General features: G+C 43.1%; 1 protein-coding gene across 6 annotated transcripts in view; it reads right to left on the reverse strand.

Moving 5' to 3' along the window:
• Positions 1-23,459, reverse strand: part of PPP4R4 (protein phosphatase 4 regulatory subunit 4) — a 158,650-nt gene extending 135,191 nt beyond the window's left edge. For 2 of the 6 annotated variants that reach the window (XM_053282432.1, XM_053282413.1), the window contains exons 1-2: positions 21,695-23,457; positions 20,640-20,713 (exon numbers count right to left, since the gene is read on the reverse strand). Coding sequence is in view for 4 of the 6 variants with exons in the window: in XM_053282413.1 (XP_053138388.1) it covers positions 20,640-20,713; positions 21,695-21,814 (194 nt within the window). In the remaining 2 variants the exon portion in view is untranslated. Of the gene's footprint in view, positions 1-4,476; positions 4,546-20,639; positions 20,714-21,694 lie in introns of those variants that run through there. The other 4 variants (XM_053282402.1, XM_053282385.1, XM_053282392.1 and 1 more) reach the window with 4 other exon arrangements.
• Positions 23,460-24,264: the final 805 nt, after the last annotated feature.

A 24,264-nucleotide genomic window follows, 5' to 3' on the forward strand; every position in this document is an offset into this window, starting at 1 on the left:
TTTATATGGAGAGAGGGCCGGCAATGAAAAACTAAGTGGTTCCTTCCACTGAGGTGAAATATGAGGAGAAGCAACAGGTGTCATCTTGGCAGGCAATGCAGACGGTGTTTTTGGCAGTCGTGGAATCCTGATCTTGGACTCTTCTTCGATTTCAAGCCTGGGCAGAGAAAATTCTTTGAAGGTCAAACCTGATGCAGCTAAAGAAGAGTCAAAAATATAATCAGTCTGGCATCGGAGAATATCGTTCTACACTGCTGACAGAAACCCAGGCCGGCAAGGTCACAGAGGCTGGCGAAGTCATGGAGGAAGAAGGCCAAAGAGCCCAGTCGATGGCAGACGACAATGGTAGGAGAGATGGACGTGGAGAAGGATGAACCCTATAGATCAATGCCAAAGTTGGAGCAGCAAAGGATATCAATGCCTATGTTGGAGTCTGTATGACACTTGATGTCGACAGCGGTGCGGAAGAAGATCTTTTGACGATTTCAAGAGAAGTCAATAATGAGTTGAAACAAGTTACTTGGATGGCAGTAGGTGTCAGTGTCAACGGTACTGATAAAGGTAACAGACTCTGTGATGAGGAAGACTTCATCAATGTGGAGCGATGCTCGACAGTCATCGCTGCTGATGTCGCAGTATATGGTGTTGAGGCTGGAACCAAAAGTAGTACAGTCGATGGAGGAGCCAATTTTGCCATTGTAGACGAGGTCAAAGGCAGGGTCAACACTGATGGTGAAGATGTTTTGTTTCGGGGTTGTCGAAATTGTGGTGTCCTTGTGCTTTTACTTCTTATGGTGGGACTCTTTAGGGAGATCCCGCGGCTTCTTAAAAGCACCAGTGGAAGACTCGGATGAAGCCTTAGGAGTTAAACTTGACTTCAAAAGCATCAACGTTGACAATGTCGACAGCATTGTGGTTGGCTGGTACAAGGAGATCTTGTACAGTGCAGCCAATAATCACAATTCTGCTTCGAAAAGGAAAGGTAAATTTTACAGGAGTGGTCGATATGGTCCTCTCCTAGGCACAAAAGGCACAAATTGTGCCAGTCAAGTGAGGGCAAAGTGCCGCAGCATGAGGAACACCTTTTAAAGGTCTTTCTTGAGTCCATCAGACCAGAGGCAAACAAGTCCAAATGTAGGGCAAAATCGAAGTCAGAGCAGTTCAAAGCCAAAAAGCAAATAATCAAATCCAAACGTTAGGCAACAAACCAAGTTAAAAAAAAAAACAGTCCAAAGGTCAAAAAAGCCAAGTAATCAATGTATACAACAGTTGGTTTGTTCTAGAAACTCAGGGTGAAGGAGAAAATCCCTGAGGAAACACAGACTACAGCGGCCGGAAAGGAACTGAGGAAAACAGTGCTCTGACACTAAAAGATACCAAGCACACTCTGCGTGTGAAGGGCATGGCTACAGAGCACTTCAAGGAGCTGACAAATCCTTCTGCAATGTTTACTGTGCAGACACAGAGCCCCAGTACTGCGAATGATACCGGTCCACCACAAAGATCATTCATTTTTATCACATGTCTATCACACAATAGCAATTTGTGTCAAATTTTGTACAGTTCCATACAAGCTACATTCTCAGCCTGTCAATGTGGTCACAGACATTGCTCCTAAAGCTCCAACACTAAAAACAGTTTTGTCAAAGACTCATTGTTAACTTTAAGGGGACACGCAGAAGCACAAATATTTTGAACATTTTCCAAGGAAAGAACTAAGAGACCATTTTAAATCTTAACATAATGTTGGCCATTAAACACGTATCAAGATTTCTACTATGAATCTTTTGACCTCAAAACAGAGTTTCAGAAAGATGGTTTTAATATGGGTGCAAAGTTACCTTCTTTTGAACCAAAAACTGTTTGGAAGCTTAAATTATGAAATACTTGTCTATTCTATGTATTACTTACTTAACACATAGGAACACACACACACACAGAGAGAGAGAGAGAGAGAATTTTCTTTTCTTTTTTTAAACACCCATGTATGTGTATTTAATCAATATTACACTGCTACAATTCTCTAAATTGTGCAAAAATAACTTGTGATGCAAACACACCTATGTTGAGTCAGAATTGGGCCAGAGATTGGTTGTGATAATGGAACTGCTATAAGGGCCTTGTGTGTGGCTTAGTTTGCCAAACATAAGCTTCTCTAATACGCTTGTAAGAATGACAGCTTGTAGTAAGATAAAAGAGATGCAATTATTTAAGAAACACTTAATCAAGTACGCGAGACAAAGTGTACACCAGACAAACCCTGACCAATGACAGATAGGTGTTGCCAACTAAGAAACATGAGACTTTTCCAAGAAATACAAAACTGTCATAAGCCACATCTTGAAGCAAACCAAGGGACGCTCCAGGTTATGGGTGAAGGTTCACATCAGTGAAGTCCAAATTACCTGAGACTACACCCAAGAAAGGTCCAGATGATCTGAGACTACACCCAAGATAATAAAGGAGGGATCAGAGAATAGCAGAACAGGTGGAAACCAGCTACAGAGACCCAGAAGGTCTGGCCCAGTTCCTAGAACCGGATTGAGATAACCAATCAAGACTGGGAGGGGACAGACTTGGGACCCATAAGCAGAGGCGCCCTTACTCCTGGACTTTGGGGCCAAAGTCCAGGGACTCCACAGCCCCTAGGGGTCACCAAATCCTCCAATCTGTCCCAGGTGGTGTGGTCACCAGGCCGAGCATGATGATGCTGAATTTGCAGGAGAGGGGAGGCCCCCAAAGGCCTTTACGTCCAGACTCCAAAATTCCCCAGGTGCACCTCTGCCCAAAGGAGCAAGGGAAGTGTCACCCTTACCTCAGGACACCGCCGCCTCATCACCACCCATCTGGAAAGCTATAAAAGGCTAAGGAAGGTTGTTGGTACCCAGCTACTAACATCGCAACTCCAGAGTGTCGTGGTGTGCCCAGCTGTAGTCCACACTTGGGCAAGAAACATTGTGCCTGCAGGCTTGGAGCCCTGACCAGGTTTCAACCCAGTTTGTGTAAATATCTAGCATAGGACGCTAAGTATGTTGTGTAAGAAAATGCTTATTGTATGCTTTATGTAAAGAATAAGTGAAGTTATGCCATGAGCAGTGTTTGCAATTGCCTTAGTAATATTCTTGAGTGTTCTACTTTGCTTTGCCAGAAGATCTTAAACATGTTATGATCCCTAATATATATTGTTAAATAGGTGTGTGTGCGTGCATAAACAGTTTGTCTCCTTAAATCTCCAGTATTTTTGGTCCACCCAAGGGGAAAGAACCCAAGGGAAAATATAAAGCACTAAATATAAAGAACACATAAAGCAGCAGAGGTTGGTATATAACAACTCTGCTGTCAGAAGATTAGAGCTATAAAGGTAGACACTCAGCCAGAAGCACTGAGGTCCATCTAGGGAACACCTTTTAGATGCAAATAAGTATTTCAGCATACCCCTGAATCTGGCCATAGGGAGGTTGTCCCTATATCTTCCATCAACCGAGCACACCACCTCTCTCTCCAAGAAGGATTGACAGCACAATTTTATCATCTCATTCATTTTCAGAACAGCGGCTTTTCTGGATCTTCGGTAAAGAATGAGAATCACTAGCTCTATTTTGGATTTTCCCCTCCTCCACATTTTCTCACAGTACTGAGGAGTCTCTACTGCTCAGGTCAGGTTTTCAGAAGGAGTAGCTACACCATATCAAACAACTAACATTTTCTTTTTCTTAGAAGTTAACCATAGATCTGGGAGTTCTCTCATAGCAAAAATGAACCACTTAAGGTAACTATGCTTTCGTGCCACAGCTGGTTCATATGCAGCCTCCTGAAAAAAATGTTGCTTTTTACACATATTAACATAAAAGGGTAACACAGTGGTAAGTAGTTATATTTACCACAAGGAGATTAATTGAACACTAGAATGAGTACTAGTCCCAAAGCTCATGGAACAGAACTGGAAAGATTTCATTTGGATCATGCCCCAAACAAAATTAAAATGAAACCAATATTGAGGCCATTCACACAATCAAAAACTGTGTTCTACCTGGGTTTGAGAGCTGTGTGTGCTCCCAATTTTCAGTTATGCAAAAGCAGTTTAGGAGGAAAACCTGGGTAGAAGTGACCTTGTGGAAGCAAGATAGAAAGAAAACCTGGGTAGCTTTTCCTCCTACCTTGCTTCCACACAATCACTTCTACCCAGGTTTTCCTCTTACCTTGCTTCCACACAACCGAACATTGGGAGTACACACAGCTCCCAAACCCAGGTAGAGCTGATTATGTGAATGACCTTAAGTGCTATATCCAAGTAACACCCTTGAGTAGTGAACCTTTACATAAAAGTACACATCCTGGATTAGATCCAGAGGAAGTTAGCCATACTTAAGTTCTATTTAAACCAATGGGACAGAAGTCAATTGCTGTCCTTGATTATCTATTCAGGTTCCACATAGGTGGTGGTAACTTTACTGGTTTATTAACAGAGTGCCTTACAACTCCTTCACAGGGCTTCTCAACACATGCCAGCTGCAGGGGTTTCTCCTGGTCCCAAGGAAAACTGAGGAGGAAGTCTGGAAGCTGGATTGTCCTTAAAGGGACAGTGCACAGTTAATTCACTAACTGAATTTAACACAGCTGCTACTAACATCTCCTTGCTTTCAACAGAACTTGGGTGGAACTAATTTAATCTCAATCAGGGCCTTGCTTTGCTTTCCTGGACTACATCATAATCCCAAAATGCTGATATTTACCAACAAAATGGCTTTAGTGGCTGACTTCTACTGTCTAATGTTCTAAATTTTTAATTGCTATAGTCTTCCAATGTTTTAAATTTTAATTGTTTAATAGTTGGTTTTATTCTGTTTCTATTGTGTTTATTTTTGTAAACCATCTAGAGCCTTTCAAGTCAGAGGTATATAAATTAAATAAATAAAAATAAATAAATTTACTGCAACCCACAATTTACTAAAATTAGATTGCTATGTTTTATTAAAAGGAATTCATCTTTCTTTATATGAATCCTATTACATGTGCAGTGCGAAGTCTCAAGTACTGAAACCAGATGACGCTGATGCTACCAACAAGTGAATTAACACTATTCCACAGCTGAATAAAAACCATAGTATATGAATATCTACAGTATATCAGAGTGAGGAACGCCCCAGAGGTGAAACATACTCATATACTTTAAAAGGTATGAAAAAAGAAAGTTAACAGTCTTGCTGGATCAGACCAAAGATATATATAGAAATTGAATTATTAATAATAATAATAATAATAATAATAATAATAATAAAATCAACCCAAAGCACTACAGGGTCCTCCTGCTCCTATTGCTCATTTCTGGCCTCCAGCACATTAACATGTCTCATTGTGGTGATAGGGCAACGTATCCTCCTCCTCTTGCTCTAAATGTTAATACCATTATTACAGCTAACCTAGGAATCAAAAATAATGGGAGGTATAGAATAAGCCTATGTTAAAATTATATTTCCAACATGTTAACAGATTTCTATTTATAACCATCCATGTATCCTTTTCCCTTATTTTTTCTCCTCTTGGTCCATTTTACTGTTTACAATTATTAGTGGAATTTCAGGACAAGCAACACTGAGTCAGTGACTCATCACCAGCTTGAAATTGGCACAAAACCTCCTCATCCAAAAGCTCAGCTACACCGACACTAGCAGCATCTTCTCTTCCCTTCCCTCCTAAAGCCAACTGTTCCATCTTCGTGCCTGCATGACAACATAACTAATACTTTCCACATTTGTACGCTGCATCCATACAAGTCCCTCATGTTCTCCTCCCCCTTCTCTGGTTCAGTGTATTTGTTCTGAAGCAATAATTAAATTTCTCTTTGGTGTGAAAAGTGACAATTATAACACACATAAAATATTTCATTCCTTACACTGGCACACTGCACATTTTATCTGATGATCTCCCAATTATTTAAAACAGAAGGCAGTTGTAAGCCCACTATGCCCTAGGGAACCCGATGAACACAGCCCTCATTTGAGAGGGGACTTGAGGCACCCAGGCTCAACAGTCAGCATTGCTACTTCTGTGGGTGTCACAAACATATAGAGCATATATGACAGAACACAGGCTAGAGCCTACTCTGTGGCAGTGATGGTGGGGAATCTTGTTTCTCTGCCACATGCCTGCTCAGTGTCATCCAGCAGAACTGTTTTGAGTGGTTTAAAACTCCTGAACGAGGGCCCAAGGGACCACTGTGGTCAATTTACATTTTGCAGATCAAATCACTCATATCCATGCTGACTTGGACACGACGATTTTTGCAGAGCCAGAACTGAATGCTCCCAATGCAGCATCCCAATCCTGTTATAATAGGTGGGTTTGAGATTATGCTACCTGAAGAGGTGGACAGGCTGCTTCAAAGGCTGTGTCCTACCACTTGCACACTTGATCCTTGACCTTTTTGGCTGTTAAATGTAGCCAGGGATGGGCTGGAGTCCTGGGGTTGTGGGGGTTATAAATGCGACCCTGAAACAGGAGAGGTGAAGGAGGTGGTCATTAGGCACTTTGTGGGGGAAAACACCCCAGGACCGAGCTGTCCTAACAACTTTTGACCAGTCTCCAACTTGCTTTTTCTGAGCATGGCATTGGACTTTGTGTTAACAACTACACTTCAGGTGGTTCTGAATGAAACTAGTTACTTAGATCCTTTTCAGCCTAGTTTGGAGGACGACCTATACTAGCAAATAGACAGAGGGAGTGTGACCCTGTTGATTCTCCTGGACCTCTCCCTTCTGGGATGTCTCTCCAAGTTAGGATTTGGAGGCACCATTCATGATGACTCTGGTGCTACCTGGACAGCCATATTCAGAAGGTGGTGCTGGGTAGGGATGTGCACAAAGCATTTCAGTGCCTCTATTTCGAGGCGCCAAAATGCTTAAAGCTTCCCCTGCTGAATCATTTCGGGGGGGCGGGTGCAAGCAAGCACTTTAAGAGGAGGAAAGCAGTTCTTACCTGCTTCTCCATGGCCCCTCCGCCACCCCAGCACGGCACTATCAGGATTAAAAGCCCTGCCATGTAGCTGCAGGGCTGCTTCAAGAAGCCGGTGGGTGGGGTCATCAAGGAAGTGGGGTTTGCATGCGTGCCATCTTGAGTGGTAGCAACACCATGCTGCTGATCACTCAAGGTGGCACCCATGCAGACGCCATTTCTGTGACGACCCTGCCCACAGGCTGCTGGGAGCAGCCCTGCTGCCACATAGTAGGGTGTTTAATCCTGACAGCACCACACTGGGGCAGCTGAGGGGTCATGGAGGAGCAGGTAAGACCTGCTTTCCTCCTCTTAAAGCGCTCGCTCTTGGCCCCTGGGATGTGCACAAAACACTTCGTGCACATCCCTAGTATTGAGGATGCCTGCTCGACCTCTTGGCCTTTGGCCCAAAGGTTCCACAGGGTTCTATTCTGTCCACCATGCTGATCAAAATATACGTGAAACTGCTGGGAGAGATCATCCATAAGTATGGGCTGCGGTGTCATTAGTATACTGATGACATTCCGCTCTAATTATTTAAATCTGCTTATCATACCAGGGAGGCAGTTGATGAACTGAACTAGTGTCTGGAGGACATTCTGGGTTGGATGGGGGCAAACAAACTAGAACTTAATCCAGAGAAAACAGGGGTGGTCTCGGTCAGTAAAACCAGTAATCCACTTTTGTCCAAAAAAAAAAAAAAAGGAGAAGAAGAAGTCTTTCCAACTGCCATACAAAGACATCTGGAAACTTCAAGTGCTTCAACACATTTGGTTCAACACTAGGATTACACATATCTGGATATCTCCTAAATGGAATTACATCCTCCGCCCCCATGTGTTACTCAGGGACAAGAAGACTCATTCTCGCTCTTTCCCTCTCTATGCATTTTTAATTTTTTTTTCAGCCTCTGGGAGGACTATATAATTATTCTACAGATCCTTATATATGCATATCATTGCTATACACAACCAGTCACATCAGCCATCCTTGTTCAGCCATAACAGGCACCTCCCGCCATCATTCCACTGCCCTCTCCACAAATATCCCCCAAGTGATTTAATCACAATCTCCTTTATAATCACCGGTATTGCTTTGGGGTCCTTAAAATGAAGCAGTGCAATCCCTCCCAACTCCCACATATGCAAGGGTATCGACTGAAGAGGCTATCTTTTGGCACTGAAAAACTAAGCAGGCAGATAGGAGTTAAGAAAACATAGGAGAATGAAAATCTGCTGTAAGAGAATTCATAAGCGCATAAGAAATGTTATGCTGGATCAGACCAATTATCCATCTAACTCAGCATTCTGTCTACTATCCTGTTGGGCCAGGGAAGTTCATAAACAAACATGATGACATGATACGATACCTATTCCCACTACTCTCTGCTATCTCTGAAAAAGGAGGCATGCTTTGGGCTATTACAGCAAAGAGTTAAAACCATTGATTTGTTTAAAATATATGTATCCTGCCTTACCACCCCAAGGCCTTCAATGTGGATTACAATCTTAAATAAAAGAATTAGAAGATAAACATAAAAATATATACAAGTTAACAAGTAATCTAAAACATATGCTATTCAAATATACAGTAAAGTAGGGAAGTGCCAAATCAGCTCGGGCAGACTTGGACGGAGTGGGGATCAGTTCCTTTAAGAAGCAGGCACACAGGTCCTTACCTGCTCCTCTGCTACACCACTGCTTTTACAGGCAAGGCACTCACTTTCCAAAAGCCTCCATGTGGCTGCAGCACTGCTTCCAGAAGCCTGCACACAGTGTCGGCATACACATGGCCGCTGCACATGCACGGTGGCCATGTGCATGCCGACACTACGCGCAGGCTTCTGGAAGCAGTGCTACAGCCGTACGCGGTCTTTTGGAAAGCGGGCACTGCACCCAGAAAAGTGATGGGATGGCTGAGGAGCAGGTAAGGACCTGCATGCCTGATTAAAGGAACCATTCTCTGACCTGCTGTACCGGTTTGAATGTGTGAACCCGAACCAGTTCGGCACATCCCTAAGGAGGCGCGGAACAATTTCGGGGTGGTCACATTCCTACAGTAAAGACCACCAGCACTAGCAGAATATAATAAATCATAATACCACACAGAAAGTTTTATTAAATGTCATAAACAAAAATTCAAAAGTTTATGTGGGAAATAGCTTAAATACTGTGCAAGAAGCCACTGATCCAAGAGAGAGAGACACATGCTCCTTGAGAGCCACTGTAAAGCACGCCTGCACAGCTTGTGGAGACAGAGTTGCTCCACGGCTACTAAGCATTGCGTAAATGCAATTGTGAAGGTACTCCTATCATTCCCAGTGGGAGTACCATCATTATGCATTTACACAATGCTTAGTAGCTATGGAGCAGCCCTGCCTTCACAAGCTGCACGGGTATGCTTTATAGTGGCTCGCAAGGAGTGCATGTGCCTCTATCTTGGATTAGCAGTGCCTTGCACAGTGAGTAAGCCATCATGATGGAATACTCACACAAATTTAAAGACAGTACACAATAGCATGTACTTCCTTTGCTTAATTTTTAAGAAAGAGCTTTCAGTGCCTTCATTCTTCTTGGTCTGTTAATTTTAACATGTCTAAAGAACTGTGCATGATGTGCCACAGTTGTCCATTCATCTACTTCAAGAGTATAACTCTCTCTCTCATTGAGTACTTTGGGGCACCTTCAGTTTTATGTTTGTAGAAGGACTTGTTAGTCCATTCCAGACTGAGGCAAATCTGATCTAGAACTCCTTGAGCCACATCCTCCTTTGTTAAAGGATATACCGATGATGATGATGATGATAATAATACGAATACTATGAGCAAGGTCTCACACAACGTTCTGATGATTTTAGTGAACAGGCAGCTTCCTATCCTCCACGTATTTTTGAGAGACAAGCATACTAGTGGCCACAGAATACATAGATTCACAACACACTGTGTGCAGAAATGTACTTTTTTTTTTTTTTTTTGCTTGCCTATCTATTTCGGGAGGTGTCTTCTCTCTTGAAAAGAGTAATGGGAAAAGACCATAACTCAGGAGTAGAGCACATGTTTTGCATACAGAAAGTCTTGTGTGGTCCCTTGCATCTCTGGTTTAAAAAAAATCTCAGGTACAGTCAGGTAAACAAGACCTCTCTCTGCTGGACATACTGGAGAGCAGCTGCTGCCGCCAATCAGTATGAACACCACTGGCCTAAATGTACTGAAGTTCTTACTCAGTATAAGGCAACTTTATTCAATTTTGCCTTATTCAATTTCCACATTATTCAATTTCGCCTTATTTATAAGGCTAGCCCACTAACTAGGCTGGGTGAAGTTGCTGCTTCAGGCAACAGATTGATGGAAATGCCAGACTGACTGCAGGCCCACTGCTTCCAGCTGCCTCTGTCAGCCAGCCGGTCACCCCCCCACCACCACCACCTGCCTCCAACCCTACAGCCATGATCAGCCATAGTCACTGCTGCCACCACCAGCCTCATCCTCCTCCTTCCCACTCATCCTACACTGCCTTTCAAAGGACAGGGGGGAGTGGTGCAGAGAGGCAGGAACTGTCTTTGAAAAACGTTCTGCTACTCCATTCCTCAGCTTTTTAAAAAAAGGTAAGATGGGATGAGGAGAAGGATCTGCCACCAACAGGTAAGGGAAGATGAGGAGAAATGGAGGAGATTGAGGGTAGATCAAGTGAGGTGGAGGAGGACTGGCAGAAGCAGGGGTGGAGATCAGGCAGGGTGGAGAATCAGCATGCAAAAGGATTGGAAGATTGCGAGGGAGACACTGGCATGTGATGCACGCTGCACTCCATAGGGGAAGAAACAGCAGCTCATCACGCTACTCCAGACACCTGGAGGGCTTGGGCCAAACCTACCTATCTCTCCATCCCTGTTACAAACCTTTATCATGCCTCTACCCTTCACTGCTCTTCACGTTTCCAACTACAAAGTCCAACATGATTAAGCACTCTTACATAATAAATATGATTCATTATTGTTTCCAATGAGAAGAGTTTTTGTTTTCCTACTCATAGTATTTAAGATTATATGGAGGTATGGAATTTGTGGCTTGATCTTGGGTAATAAAATGTATGAAGCAATAAATATGCACTCCAACTCTCCCCTGTTATCCTGAGTGACACTTCTAATGACTCCTCATAAGAATAAATGAACAGTGAGCAGTAAACAGTTCCCCCACCACCATATCTTTAATAAGACTACATAATATCCCAAGAGGGCTCTTTTCAAACATAGTTCTACTATTCTGTTAAAGGTAAGACTTTCCTTGATTGATTTTAGCGGGGATATGCAAAAGGAAAAAGTACTGAGATCATAAAAAAGAAATCTCCTGAGGCTCTCCAGAGTCAGTAGCTAAGCCCAAAGGGCAAGACTTATTAGGGCATATATTCCAATTAGGGTATCCAAGAGGGTAAAGTGGTTCTTTAGCATACATATGGAACAGTCAGCTGGTAATAAGGCAAAAGAAAGGAAGGTCAAATCAAAGAATGATAACCCATGCACTTTCCTTGGTAAGGACTTCTAAACTGAAAAATTGCCTTCAGGTTAAAACATTACCTTACGACACTCTCACATCTTTATAACCTTAACATTTACTACAACCATTGAACGTAATAGTGGGGGGAGAGAAATATCAGTAGATTGTTCAGGCTATTAAACCAGTGCAGTGTAGTTAGTGCAAAGCTTGTGTAGCAAAGTGACTAAGAGGCCAACAAGAAAATCCCTGGTTCAACCCTCAACTCAGCTAAAAATCCACTGCATAACTTTCAGCAACCCAAATATTATTCTGGCTTCTCACCCAAGGTTTGCAATGTGAGGATAAGAAGAGCGAGCTACTCCATAAAGTTGTTAAAAAGATTACCGAGACAATGTATGAGAGGCAGGTTTAATAGTTTAAAAGTACTATATAAATAGTATTACTATACTTCTGAATATAGAGTACTTCCAAGGACATTTCTTGGGGGGGGGGGGAGACAGTATATTGCAGCACCTTGAAGACAAACAAATTTATGTCAGCATAGGCTTTTGTGGATTGGAGTCTGCTTTATCAGAAGTCAACTACTTGGAGAACATCTTTTTGATTTACCTATTAGTCCATGAAATGTGGTTGTCTGATGCAACAAGAGATGACAATTTATTCCAATATGAAAACAAATTCCAACTGGGGATTTTACGGGGCATCTACATGACATTTAAACATATCACGTAATTTCTTAGCACCATCTGCTGACAATCCATGAAAAACTCGTGCCTTCTCAAAACTACTTTTACTCTGACTTGAAAAAGCTGTGGCTGCTTCTTAGATCTGCTTCATGTCAGCAGATTTATTTATTTATTCGATTTCTATACCGCCCTTCCAAAAATGGCTCAGAGCGGTTTACACATAGAAATAATAAATAAATAAGACGGATCCCTGTCCCCAAAGGGCTCACAATCTTAAAAGAAACATAAGATACACACCAGCAACAGTCACTGGAGATACTGTGCTGGGGGTGGATATGACCAGTTACTCTCCCCTGGGTAAATAAAAAGAATCACCGCATTAAAAGGTGCCTCTTTGCCAAGTTAGCAGGGGTTAGCAGCTGGCACTAAGAAAGTATGCAACATGTTAAAACATGTAGAAATCTCTCACTGGCATGTGTATTCAAGTTGGAATAAACTGTCATCTAGACAGAGTATCCTGGAAGTTTTTCACATGGGGCTTTTAAAGCCCTTTAACTCAAATATCCTCCGGAAGGGAAGGGGTGCATTCACATATCAGTCAGATATACCCTAAAGTCCCTGAGAGTTATCGGGGAGCAATTCCCACACAATTTGGGTTTTTCACTACATGTTAGAGTGTAGCCCGATTTAAAATGCCATTGTGGTTGGGGGTTATGGGAGTTTAAGTCCACCAACACCTGGGGACCCAAGGTTGGGAACCCCTAATATTCCATGTTTGCAAAAGATTCCAAATTTAATTATTGTAATGCTTATATTATTTTAATTGTAAACTGCCCAGAAATACAAGTTTTGGGCAGCATAGAAGTCTGTTAAATAGATAGACTTAAACTTGAAACCCCTTTACTAACTGCTGGTCTGGGAAACTGCGCATGAAGAATGTAGCGGTCTTTGAAACTCTGCATGAGGAATTTAGCGGTCCTTGACTCCCAAAAGGTTGAGAAACACTGATTTAGACTTCAGTTTGTCAGGGTTGGTTTAATAAAATTTCTGTTTTCTTCACAAGTAGTACCTTTTTGAAGTAAATATTCCTTGAAGGCAGCCTTGCAAAATTCGTTGAAATCAGCCTTGTGTAGTAAAGTCTACACAAGTTACGGCTTCAGTAGTCCACAAACCTTTTCTTAATAAGGAACGGAATATTCCCATGATTATATCATCCAGTTATTGCCAGAGATAGGATACTGGACTGAACTGGTCATTTAGTGACTCAATGTTGCTCCTATCTATTACAAAAATGAAATACTCTTTCCTGCGTAATATGAAGCAAAATATAAACAAAAATGTTCCATGGAATGACATCAGGTCACATTCCCATTGCATCTGTGTGGTCTTGTAGCACAAACTGCCAAATAATTTTTAAAAAGCTAACCAATATGTGTGCTTCTCTACAATTCAGAAAGAACATTTATTTTAATACATTTCACATCTAACGCTCGGAAATGTTCAGAATTTCAAAATGGAACACACACTAGCACAAGGCTTGAGAAATCGCGGGTGCCAGGAAGCCATGGTACCTAGAAATTTAACCGTGACACCCAGATCCTAGATTAGAATATTCAGAGAGAGGGTTATGGGTAGTTGGGTGGGTGTGTCTCAGGCAGCCCTTTTTCTGTTCTTAGTATGTTACTTGTTAAGAGGATAAAGAGAAGCCCATTTACCTTCCCCCTCCACAATGTCTATCACTAAGTCTGATATGTTTGTCAAGTGTCCATTCTCTGGCTCATAGATTCAATTTGTCAAGAGGCCTACTCTAGTAAAATTTGGAAAGTTAGTTTCCAAATAAGGAAGGTTTTATTTTGCCAACAACTACTATTGGCAATTAAGCGCCACTATTTGGTACAAATTCAGTACACAGCAGCAACCTGCTCATTTTGGGCTAATTCGCACTGGGCTGAAGTGTTGTCTGCACTGAGCATGCCTTGGATTATGTGGGCAGAACCTATCTGGCTATAATTGTAAATAAGTAGGGTTTCATTTTAATTGTAAATATTGGGGGGGGCGGGGGAGACTGTTATCCCAAGGCTATATTCTGGGGCACAGTGGGAATCGGTCCATAACGAAAAAACAGTTGGAAGGTGTGTACAAATGCCAGAGATCAGAGATGCAACACAGAGGATCATACAGGAAAAATATATCTCTCAATCTGTTAAGCAAGCAGCGTTCTAGGTATTCTGCCAGAAATGTGACAGCAGTTGTTTTAAATGGATATTAGTAAATTGGCAGGAAACAGACTTTCAGAAACAAACAAAAATAAATCTATAGGAAAAACATACCTCTAATAATGATGACAGGACGATTCAAATAAGTATGGGTAATATGTTAAGTAAGCAGGATTCCACAAAATCAGTTGCCACACCCATCACACACAGTAAGTATCCCTCCCAACCCTGTTGACAGTTGTAAATGAGCTGATAATGATGAGGCTCAGGCAGGTACTAAAGATTACAATTTGCCTAGCTAATTAGCACAAATGCTAAAGATGAAGAAAGCTGGCCAAGTCATTCTGAAGGAGCCTTGGAGATGGCAGTGTCATAATCTTTATAATCACATCTACCAGGGATTCCAGGCTAAAAACAAAAGAAAAAAAGAAGGCATGCCTTGCTTGCAGACCAGAGGGGAAATAAAACCAAGGGAAAAGGAACAGAAATAATCATTCAGAGTTTAACTTAGAATCAGACTTTAGAAAAATAGAGCAAGCATTTATAAATGGTAGCGATTCTTTATATTTCTTTCATTCTGCTTCTTAGAAATGCGAAGTTTGCATTACGGCTGGCAGACTGTGCGAAGCAAAGAAAGTCTGCATACTTTCTCAGAAGTAAGTCCCACTGATTCCAATGGAGTTTACTCCCAGTTAAGTGTATATAGGATGGGAATCTTAGGAGATCATCATCAGGAGTTAAAGTTTGTAGACAAGAACAATTGGAAGTAAGGAGATGTTGCTATAATTGGAATACAACAGATTTCCTCTTCCCTTTTTAAGCAGAGAGCTTTACTCAACATGTTAATTGACCATTTTTGGCCATTCTGAGAGTCCTACATGAAGGATCTAACATACATCTAGTTTCACTGTAAATCCTGAATAGAAAATAATGCCCAGATACTATAGCTTTTCCAAACCTTGTAGGAAGAAAGTTTCAGCATTCTAGCTTGGGAGTGGGTGGGCGGGGGACCTGCCTCACAAATAGATCCTTGACTATAAGCAGGGCTCAGGAAATCCACAGCTGTACTTGTCCATGAATCATCTGTCAGGTAAAACATTTTGTCTGGCTGGTGAACTGAGCTGCCATTTCTTGACCCCTGCTTATGAGAACTCATGCCACAAAAAAGGTTACTCCTTAAGGTGCCACAATACCCCTGCTTTTCCAAATGCTTGTCTATCATTCTTCACTTCTGTAATAACACTACTAGCAATTAAAATAAGCACTTAACTGACCAAAATCCATGCTTTGCAAACATCTTGGGGTTTGCACCAGAAAATGTAAATGTTGTATAATATTTGAGGAGAATGGTCAGCCTTAAAAACGTTTTAAAGTAAACAAATAATTTTTTAAAAAAATCAGAACAGTGTTCTTCATTGCAAGGCCTTGGACCTAGTGGCAGCTCCTATAGACCCTAAGCGGCTTCCTGACTGTTGAGGACCCCAATTCACAATGATATCACCCTCCTTAAGCCAAAGAAGTGACAATGTCGATTCACCCTCACTCCATTACCTCTGTCCCCCCATCAGGCCCATTGCAGCCACACAGCAAAGAAGCCTGCCTTTGCTATGGCCCATAATCAATGAGGTACTGACAAAACCAGAAGGTACACCAAAGCAACAGCACACATTGAGCTAGATAACAAGGGTTGTCAGGGCAACCAGATGGATGACAACAGGGGATGCACAAGGAATCTCATGAGAGGAAGAATCAAGTAGACTCTCACGAGATTTTAGGGTGGAGGGAGAGAATCAGCATTCCCTCTAACAGGGAATTCCAGATGTTGTTGACTACAATTCACAGCATCCCCAGATGTGATGGCCTTTGGCTAGAAATTGTAGACTTTGTAGTCGACAACATCTGCAATTCCCTGTTGGAGGGGAAAATGGAGGGAATATTAAGACAATTGGGAGCTAGAGTTGGAGACAAATGGAGCAAAAGATGGCCAGCCTTTCAAAGAGAAAGGCAAATTTATGGAAAGCAAATTGGTGGGGGTGCTGATTAAAACTCCCTCCCCTTCCTTTATTTACAGAGCTGTAAGCAATGTGTTAATTAAGTAGTTGATGTGGCTCTCACATTGAAGGATTTTTTGACAAAGTAGCCTCCACCTGAAAAATAGTGAAGATCACTAGCTTAGAATTTTTAAAGTATGTTCATTAACCTACACAACACCTCAGTTATCACATAACTTTATTCTCTTTGATGATACTGCACATAATATTGCTGCAGTATCATGGTGCAATTGGATTTCACAGCTGTGTCCTCCAGGGGAGGTATTACTTGGTGGTGCATGTGTTGTATAAGCCTTGGAGAACCACTGCCAGTCAGTGTAGACAATACCAAGCAGCTTCCAACATTCCTTTTGTATTTATTTAGGGGGCATGCCTTCATCTCCTGTTTGGAGGCTTCTCAGAGGCACCTCGTAGGCCACTGTGGGAAACAGAATGCTGGACTAGATGGGCCTTGGGACTGATCTAGCAGGGCTGTTATGTTCTTTTGTTAGTTTAGAACAACATGGATATGTCTACTGATATTATGTTCTCCTGAAGCATCTGCCCACCTACTATATAAGTGCTTCCTTTCAATAGCCGGAGCAGACAGTACACATGGAACTGTTTCATAATGAGTCAGACCATTAACATCAGCATTGTCTATATTCACAGGAAGCAGCTGTCCAGGAGTTCAAAAAGGGGTCATATTCATGTTCGTTTAGTCCTACCTGGAGATGCCAGGGATTGGATGTGGGACCTTCTGCATGAAGGTGGGTATGCAAAGGTATAATATTTTTCATTTTCTATTGGGTTAGTAAACTGGATAAATATTTCCACAGCAGAATTCTGAAGGATGTCCAGAAATTTAAAATTAGGAGAAGCTGGCAGGTGTGTGAAGGTTTGGGGGTTAAAAAAAAATTATACATGTGGCTGGAATTCAACTGTCCAGACTCAGCTAAATCATCTCTGATTTACTCCAGAAGTTCCTGAGAAGGCTTGGAGGGCTTGGTCAATCACAGAATGTATAGGAAAAATAGACAAACTGAAAGACAAACCCAGCATCACTGGCAGGAGGGGGGGGGAAAGGCAATGCACTCAAAAGCCAATATAATTTGCAAAGGAGAGTGTGCTAATGCCAGTACATTGATTGAGGATCACTCTGGTTCCATCCAATACTACAATCATTTCACTATATATCGCAAAAAAAATTTAAGTACCTGTCAAATATATCCATCACAAGACAAGCACAAGATAAACTTGCCTTAGGAACACAGGAAGCTGCTTTATACCAAATCAGACCATTGGTCCCTCTACTTCAGTATTGTCCACACTGACTGGCAGCTGCCCTCCAAGATTTCAGGCCTGGATTTTTCCCCAGCCCTACCTGGAGATGCCAGGGATTGAACCGGAGACCTTTTACATGCATAGCACTCACTCTAGCCTTGAGCTACATTCCTTTTCCTTATACTAATATGGTATTGGCCTTCTACCAATATATGGGACTATATCTAGACACATTATCTAAATATAGTGTACAGTATAGCAAAAGAATATCAAAGTGCCAAGAAAACAAAACCAACTGAAAAGCAAAGGACTAAGCACTACAGAGACTAACCTTTATATTGTTTAGCTACATCAGGGTTTGACAAATCCCAGGCACCAGGGAGCCATGGCACCTAGAAATTTAACTAAGGTGCTTGACTAGGATATTCAGAGACTGAGTTACTGTATTTATTAATAATAATTATTATTATTATTATCATCATCATCATCATCGGCAGCCCTGTTTCTGTTTCAAGTATGTTACTTGTAAAGGGGATAAAGAGAAGCCCATTCACCCTCACCCTCCACAATGTCCATCACTACTTCCCAGTAATTTTGTCAAGTATACTCTGCCTGACTCTTAAATTTTGGGAGTGGCTCCTAAATCCAAAGAAAATTGGTCAAGGCCTAAGCTAAATCAGCAGTTATCAAATTTTGTGATTAAATTATTTATGTTAAAAAATGTTTGAGGACTACACACACACATACAGATGCTTATTTTACTCCTTGGACATGAAGTGACAGAAGCCTTGCCTTGCCTGAACACTAAGAAAGGAACGGGAGTGGGCAATGAGTCACCAATGACTGCCCCCAGAGCGCCTCTACAAATTGCTCCTCAGATATTGTTTCAATTTGTACCCACCCAGTCAACATAAACTAGACTGTGTAGCATCAGGAAGCACCTTACAATTCCTTACTGTGACCCTGAGACATGGCTCCTGCTTTGGAAAAATTGCAGAGCAAGATAAAGTCCCAGTAATGACATTTGGAGCAACATGATCCCTAATCAGCAAAAGAAGACAGACATTTACTACTGTGTAAATGTCATTAAAGTAATGTGGTGTTAGGACAGGGTCAAGGCCATAGGTATTCATACTTGGAAAGTTATCCCACTCAGGGTCCCTATTAGGTCAGGAGCTGGAGTGCAGATGGCAGAAGATACTGCCTTGTTACCTAAACAAGGACAAAAGTACAGCCTCCTCATTTCTGTACCATACCCATTCAATCCAAAGGCTCGATGTTGGCTGATAATCACAGGGTTTAGTGTAGCACTCCCCTTCTGCATGTGAAGAGAGCTCTGAGGCTTGAATACACACATTTTATGGTAGTTTACTAGACTAGGTCCCAGCTTCAGACCATTAAGTCCCTGGATAAAGCTCTAAAAGTATACAGAAGTACAAGTTAAAGCAATTTACTGCCCTTGAACTACTGAAGATAACTATTTATTAGTACAGTAGAACTACTTTTTATTATTACAGGCTGCACTAAAAGGTTACAGGAGGAAAAATTGCCACATTTTCCCAACAAAATAGCCACCAGTCTTTGATATATTCAAACAAGTTAAAGGCCATTCAGAAATTATAGAACTCAGATGTATTCAGATATTTGAATAAATAGGGGTGTGTGTGTGCACATGCGTGTATGTACATAGTAGCACTCAAAAAAAGGGACACGGTGAATTCAAACACCAAGTACTTTCAACTAACATTTGGATGATGAGAAACCTGAAGGAGCAGGGTAAGTGGGTGTTACTAGATAAGAACCGTTATCAAACGCATAACAGGCTGATAAAAATCCTGGCATGAAGAGTGACAAATTGATGATATTGGCAGACTAAATGTTGAAAATGTACACATTTTAAAAGAGTTAAATGTAGTTCTAGAGAACTCTAAAAATAGCTGATCAAACTGAAAGAAAGCTTACAGCTGGCACTTCAATTAGTGAGCATTGTATAAAAATGCAAGTTTAAATCAAAATCCTTTAGCACATCACCTCCTTCAAAGATAACATCTGCAGCCAAGTCAAAAGAAATCCACAATTTGAACTAATGCTCAAAGCAATCACACATCTGTAAATAAGCACTTCAAGAGAGAAAAGAGAGCTGGTCTTGTGGTAGCAAGCATGCTTGTCCCCTTAGCTAAGCAGGGTCTGCCCTGGTTGCATATAAAAGGGAGACTTGATGTGTGAGCACTGTAAGGTATTCCCCTCAGGGGATGGAGCCACTCTGAGAAGAGCAGAAGGTTCCAAGTTCCCTCCCTGGCATCTCCAAGATAGGGCTGAGAAAGATTCCTGCCTGAAACCTTGGAGAAGCCGCTGCCAGTCTGTGAAGACAACACTGAGCTAGATAGACCAATGGTCTGACTCAGTATATGGCAGCTTCCTATGTTCCTAAGAAAATGGGGGAAAGGGCAATGGTGCAAAACACCAGATATGGTTAAGTATCACTGTTATAGACAGCCTTATTTTTCTTAGGCCTGACAAACAGTTCTCTGTAAAAGTTCCCTACTTGATAGTCTCTGAAGCAGGCAATAAATGCAAATTTTGCATACTCATAGTGCAAGCTGAACTATGAATATGAAGTCAGTGAATTATTGGACTCAGAAATACAATCAGTCAGTTTGGTGGCCCATTAAAAATCGAATGGCAGGACAGTTTATTAGAGGCGAGGGGCTGTAACAGAAAGCCAATAAGTAGCCAAGTATCTGTACTTGTACTTGAGCAGCCCTACCCAATCCAATTGCAAGTTTGATGAGCTGTTATATGCACACTTTCTAATCCTCCTCTTGCATTATAACAATATAATCAATCAAAAGCACAGGAAGCATAGAGATGGAGTAATTTAAATAAAAATGTCACACACACACACAAATCAGGAAAAACTACACAATCATGTCTGAAGAAATACCTGAGTAGATAAACAGCCCTTTCAATATCATTGAGTTCTTCATCAACTGTCAGTCTCTCTATTTCTTCTGGCGTCTGTCAAGCGTGAAACACAAATTTAACATTATTAACATATTGAGTCCAGGCTTTATTCTATTTACAACTACCTCCAAGTTTAAAAGCCAATGCCATATCATCAGGATCAGTATGACCTATTCCTGCGTAAGCATGCCTAGGATGGCAGTTTTATTAATTACATTTTACAGCCTGAAACACAAGTTAAAGCAGAGTATTTGGAATTAAACAGATGCCAATGGAAAACGAATTCAAGTGATCTTACTCAATTGGTTAAGAAGCTGCCTTATACTGAGCCAGACCACCAATCCATCAAACCCAATACTGTCTTTTCCAACTGGCAGCAGTTTTCTCAGGTAAGGGGCTTTCCCAATCCTACAAGCTGAGATCCTTTAACCAGCAATGCCAACCTGAGACCTTGTGCATACAAAGCATGTGCTCTACCATAGTCCCCTTCCTCAGTTTGTGAATGAGGGTAACAAGCTGTCATTTCAAAATCACTTTCTCTAGAATCCTAGGAATCAATGAACTGTTCTGGGATAGGTTGTTGGGCCTTTGATTTTAATCCTAGGAATTTCTGGGGGGGGTGTGTGTGTGTGTGTGTGTGTGTGTATATATATATATATATATATATATATATATATATATATATATATAAATTTATGAAATTGGCAATTCACTTTTTGATCCAAATATCTTTTCCAAAAAACCCTATAACTAAGAATGAAAGGAATGCCAAATTATATATATATAAAAAATCTTATTCAACTTAAAGCAGTTGGTACCTTCCCCCTCTTGAGTCTCAAATTTCATTACTGAGAACATTATGCTATTGCTAAGAGGAATTTAACGCTCGCTCAGTATCGGTGCAACCCATCTTTTCCATTTAAAACAAGCTGAACCCGCATAACAGATGCTAGCATCATTTGTTTAACAGATTCCATTCTGAAATAAATGCAGTTGGATTTGATTTAAAAGCATGGGATAGATGGATGGATATACCTTTAGGCTCCTGCGTACCGGCCTTTCGATAATAGTAAGTTCCTGCAGATCTTCTATGTAACCAAACAGATTGTTCTGGCTAAAATCCATTTTGTAGGAGAAGATGATTATCGGATGCATGTACCAGGTTGAAGCTCCAGTCCTTGGCAAACCAGGGTTGTGCAAGCTTCACATTGCACTGAGGCCAGAGTGGAGGGAAAGAGCACGCAACACCCTCTTGTCGAAAGGATGTACTGGTGGAGGTGGGCGAGTAGAGGCTGCTCTGCTGCTGCTCTTGCTGCTTCCTCCTCCTCCTCTTCGTAGGACGCTACTGAGCCCCCACCGCCCAGGAGGAGCCTCAGCAAACACAATGCGGCACCAGCACAGCCCGCTGCTGCTGCTGCTCTAGGAGCATCACTCGCCTCTCAGCCCAGGCTTCGGCAAGGAAACTTTCTCTCCTGCTGCTTCACTTTCGCCTCAGTCCCTCCAGCGTTTCCAGGGAGAAGGAGGCACCAACATTTCCCCTCCTCCGCTCCTCACACACATACACAACATACACACACGTCTTTCTTCCCCTTTGCTCCTTAGAGGTGCAAAAGCAGGAGAGAGGGAGTGGATCTGGGCTGCAACTTTTCTTCCGTCCAGGGAAGAAGGCGGTTCTTTCCCTACCGGCAGCAGATCCCACGGGTTCCCTCGCAAAGATCGGGGTAGGAAAGTAGATCCCCCCCCAGAAGCCACTAATATAAAGGGGAAGAGAGATCTGAGTGGGAAGGAACGAGGAAGAAAGCAGCAATTCTCTCCCCTAAGGAGGGCAGACGGGTTTCTGTTCGAGATGAAGGGGGCGGCGGGGGGACCGGTTAGCAAGTCACCCTCCAGCGGATTATAGGATGAAACAGAATTTTGGAGGAGGAGGAGAAGCGATTAGCAGATGCTCTGGAATGGAGGAGCAGCTTCGGGGGAGGGGAGCGGTCAGATGACAGACCTAAGGGCGAATCCCCCGGGGAAACGAGCCCGAACGAGGGCAGATTGTCTAGTGGGAGCAATGACGGAATAGGGAGCAATTCTCCCCCCTCGCAGAGGGGCAGGCAGCAGCGATGTAGCAGAACCAGCCTACGCAAATACGGAGACCTGTTTTTGTTTTCCCCCCTTCCCTGGGAGCAGTTCTCCGTTCCTCGTGGAGGGCGATCCCTCCTCCGCCCCCTGAAACCGCCCCCCTCCCCGCGGGAAGATGGTGCCCAGGGAAGGCGCGGCGATGGGCCAGAGTGGGTGGGGTCCTTGGAGCCAAACTGCCCCTCCGCCAGCTGGATGATCCAGGCGAGGGGGCGGGAGTTGGCAATAAGGGAACCACTTAGGGCCCCTGCAAGCGCTCCGACGACCCCATGGGCCCAGACGGGCTGCTCCCTCCCCGCGAGGCCAAAATGTGCGCGGCCTCCCTTCCCCCCGCCCCGGCCCCTCGAGTCGAGGAGCCCCCGAAGCCGCCGTGCAAGGAGAGGAGAAGCCGGAGCCGCCTTCGCCTCCGCAGCTAGTGGCAGCGCCGAGCTCGTCGCCAGGGCAACGAGCCGCTACAGCGGCCTCGGCGGGGCAAAAAGGGCTGCCCCGGCGCACCAATATCAGAACGCGATGCTCGTGCTGGTCAAGAGAGGAGGAAAGAAAGACAAGCGCCTCAGTCTCGGAGGTCGTTGTCCGTGATGGGTCCCTGACAGCCCGTTTCTGTTTCTTTACTGTTTCATCTCATTTATACTTTCCATATGGGCTGGTATGCTGAGGAGCCCGGGAGCAGCCTCAGACCTAGAACCACCACTGTGGGTGTTGCAGAGGATTCTGGGAAATGTTCTGTCGGGTTGGGCCTCACAGCCTCTATCCAGCAGTGGGCTGACTGAGGCTGCTTTCTGGATCTGCCTCCCCCCCCCCCCGCCCCCATCACACCACATCCACACCACACAGGCACGATATCAAGCCATTAAAATCCTCAGAATTGCTTTCAGTAGTCACTTGCACAGGTGCACCTAGGTAATTTCCAAGCCTGGACCTAAAGGCCAGAATATAAAACAGGTATATTTTCATAAATATGAATTAGCAGAAACACTGCAACACACAATGTAGCATATATATTCCCATCCCACATATTTCTCCCCCCCTCTCCCCCCTTCCTTCCCCTCTCCCTGCTTGCTAATGCAGTACAGCACAGGCCAGCAGTGCAGCTTGGTGACCACACCACCCAGGGCAGACTAAAGAGTATTGGCAGGGCGGGGGGGGGGTATGGAGGCCCTGAACCTTGGCCCGGAAGTCCAGGGGTAAGAGCGCTTCTGCTCACCTGGAGATTGATACAGATTCCTGGAGACTCCAGGCCAGTCCTAGACAATGACAACTCTACACCCAGTGTATTCCACCTCTGCCTTGCAGAGGAAGACTGCTAGTGGCAACCAACCTAGCTTTCAGAGAAGATTACTGCTTGCCGCCAGAGGCACTCTTACCCCTGGACTTTGGGGCCGAAGTCCAGGGCCTCCACAGCCCCTGGGGCATGAGCCCTGGCAGGGGGCAGGGCCTAGGGCAGCCAGTGCAGGTCCCCCTTCCAGTTCGTTCTAATGGGG

Source organism: Hemicordylus capensis, chromosome 1, assembly GCF_027244095.1.
Source record: "Hemicordylus capensis ecotype Gifberg chromosome 1, rHemCap1.1.pri, whole genome shotgun sequence".
Lineage (NCBI taxonomy): Eukaryota > Metazoa > Chordata > Lepidosauria > Squamata > Cordylidae > Hemicordylus > Hemicordylus capensis.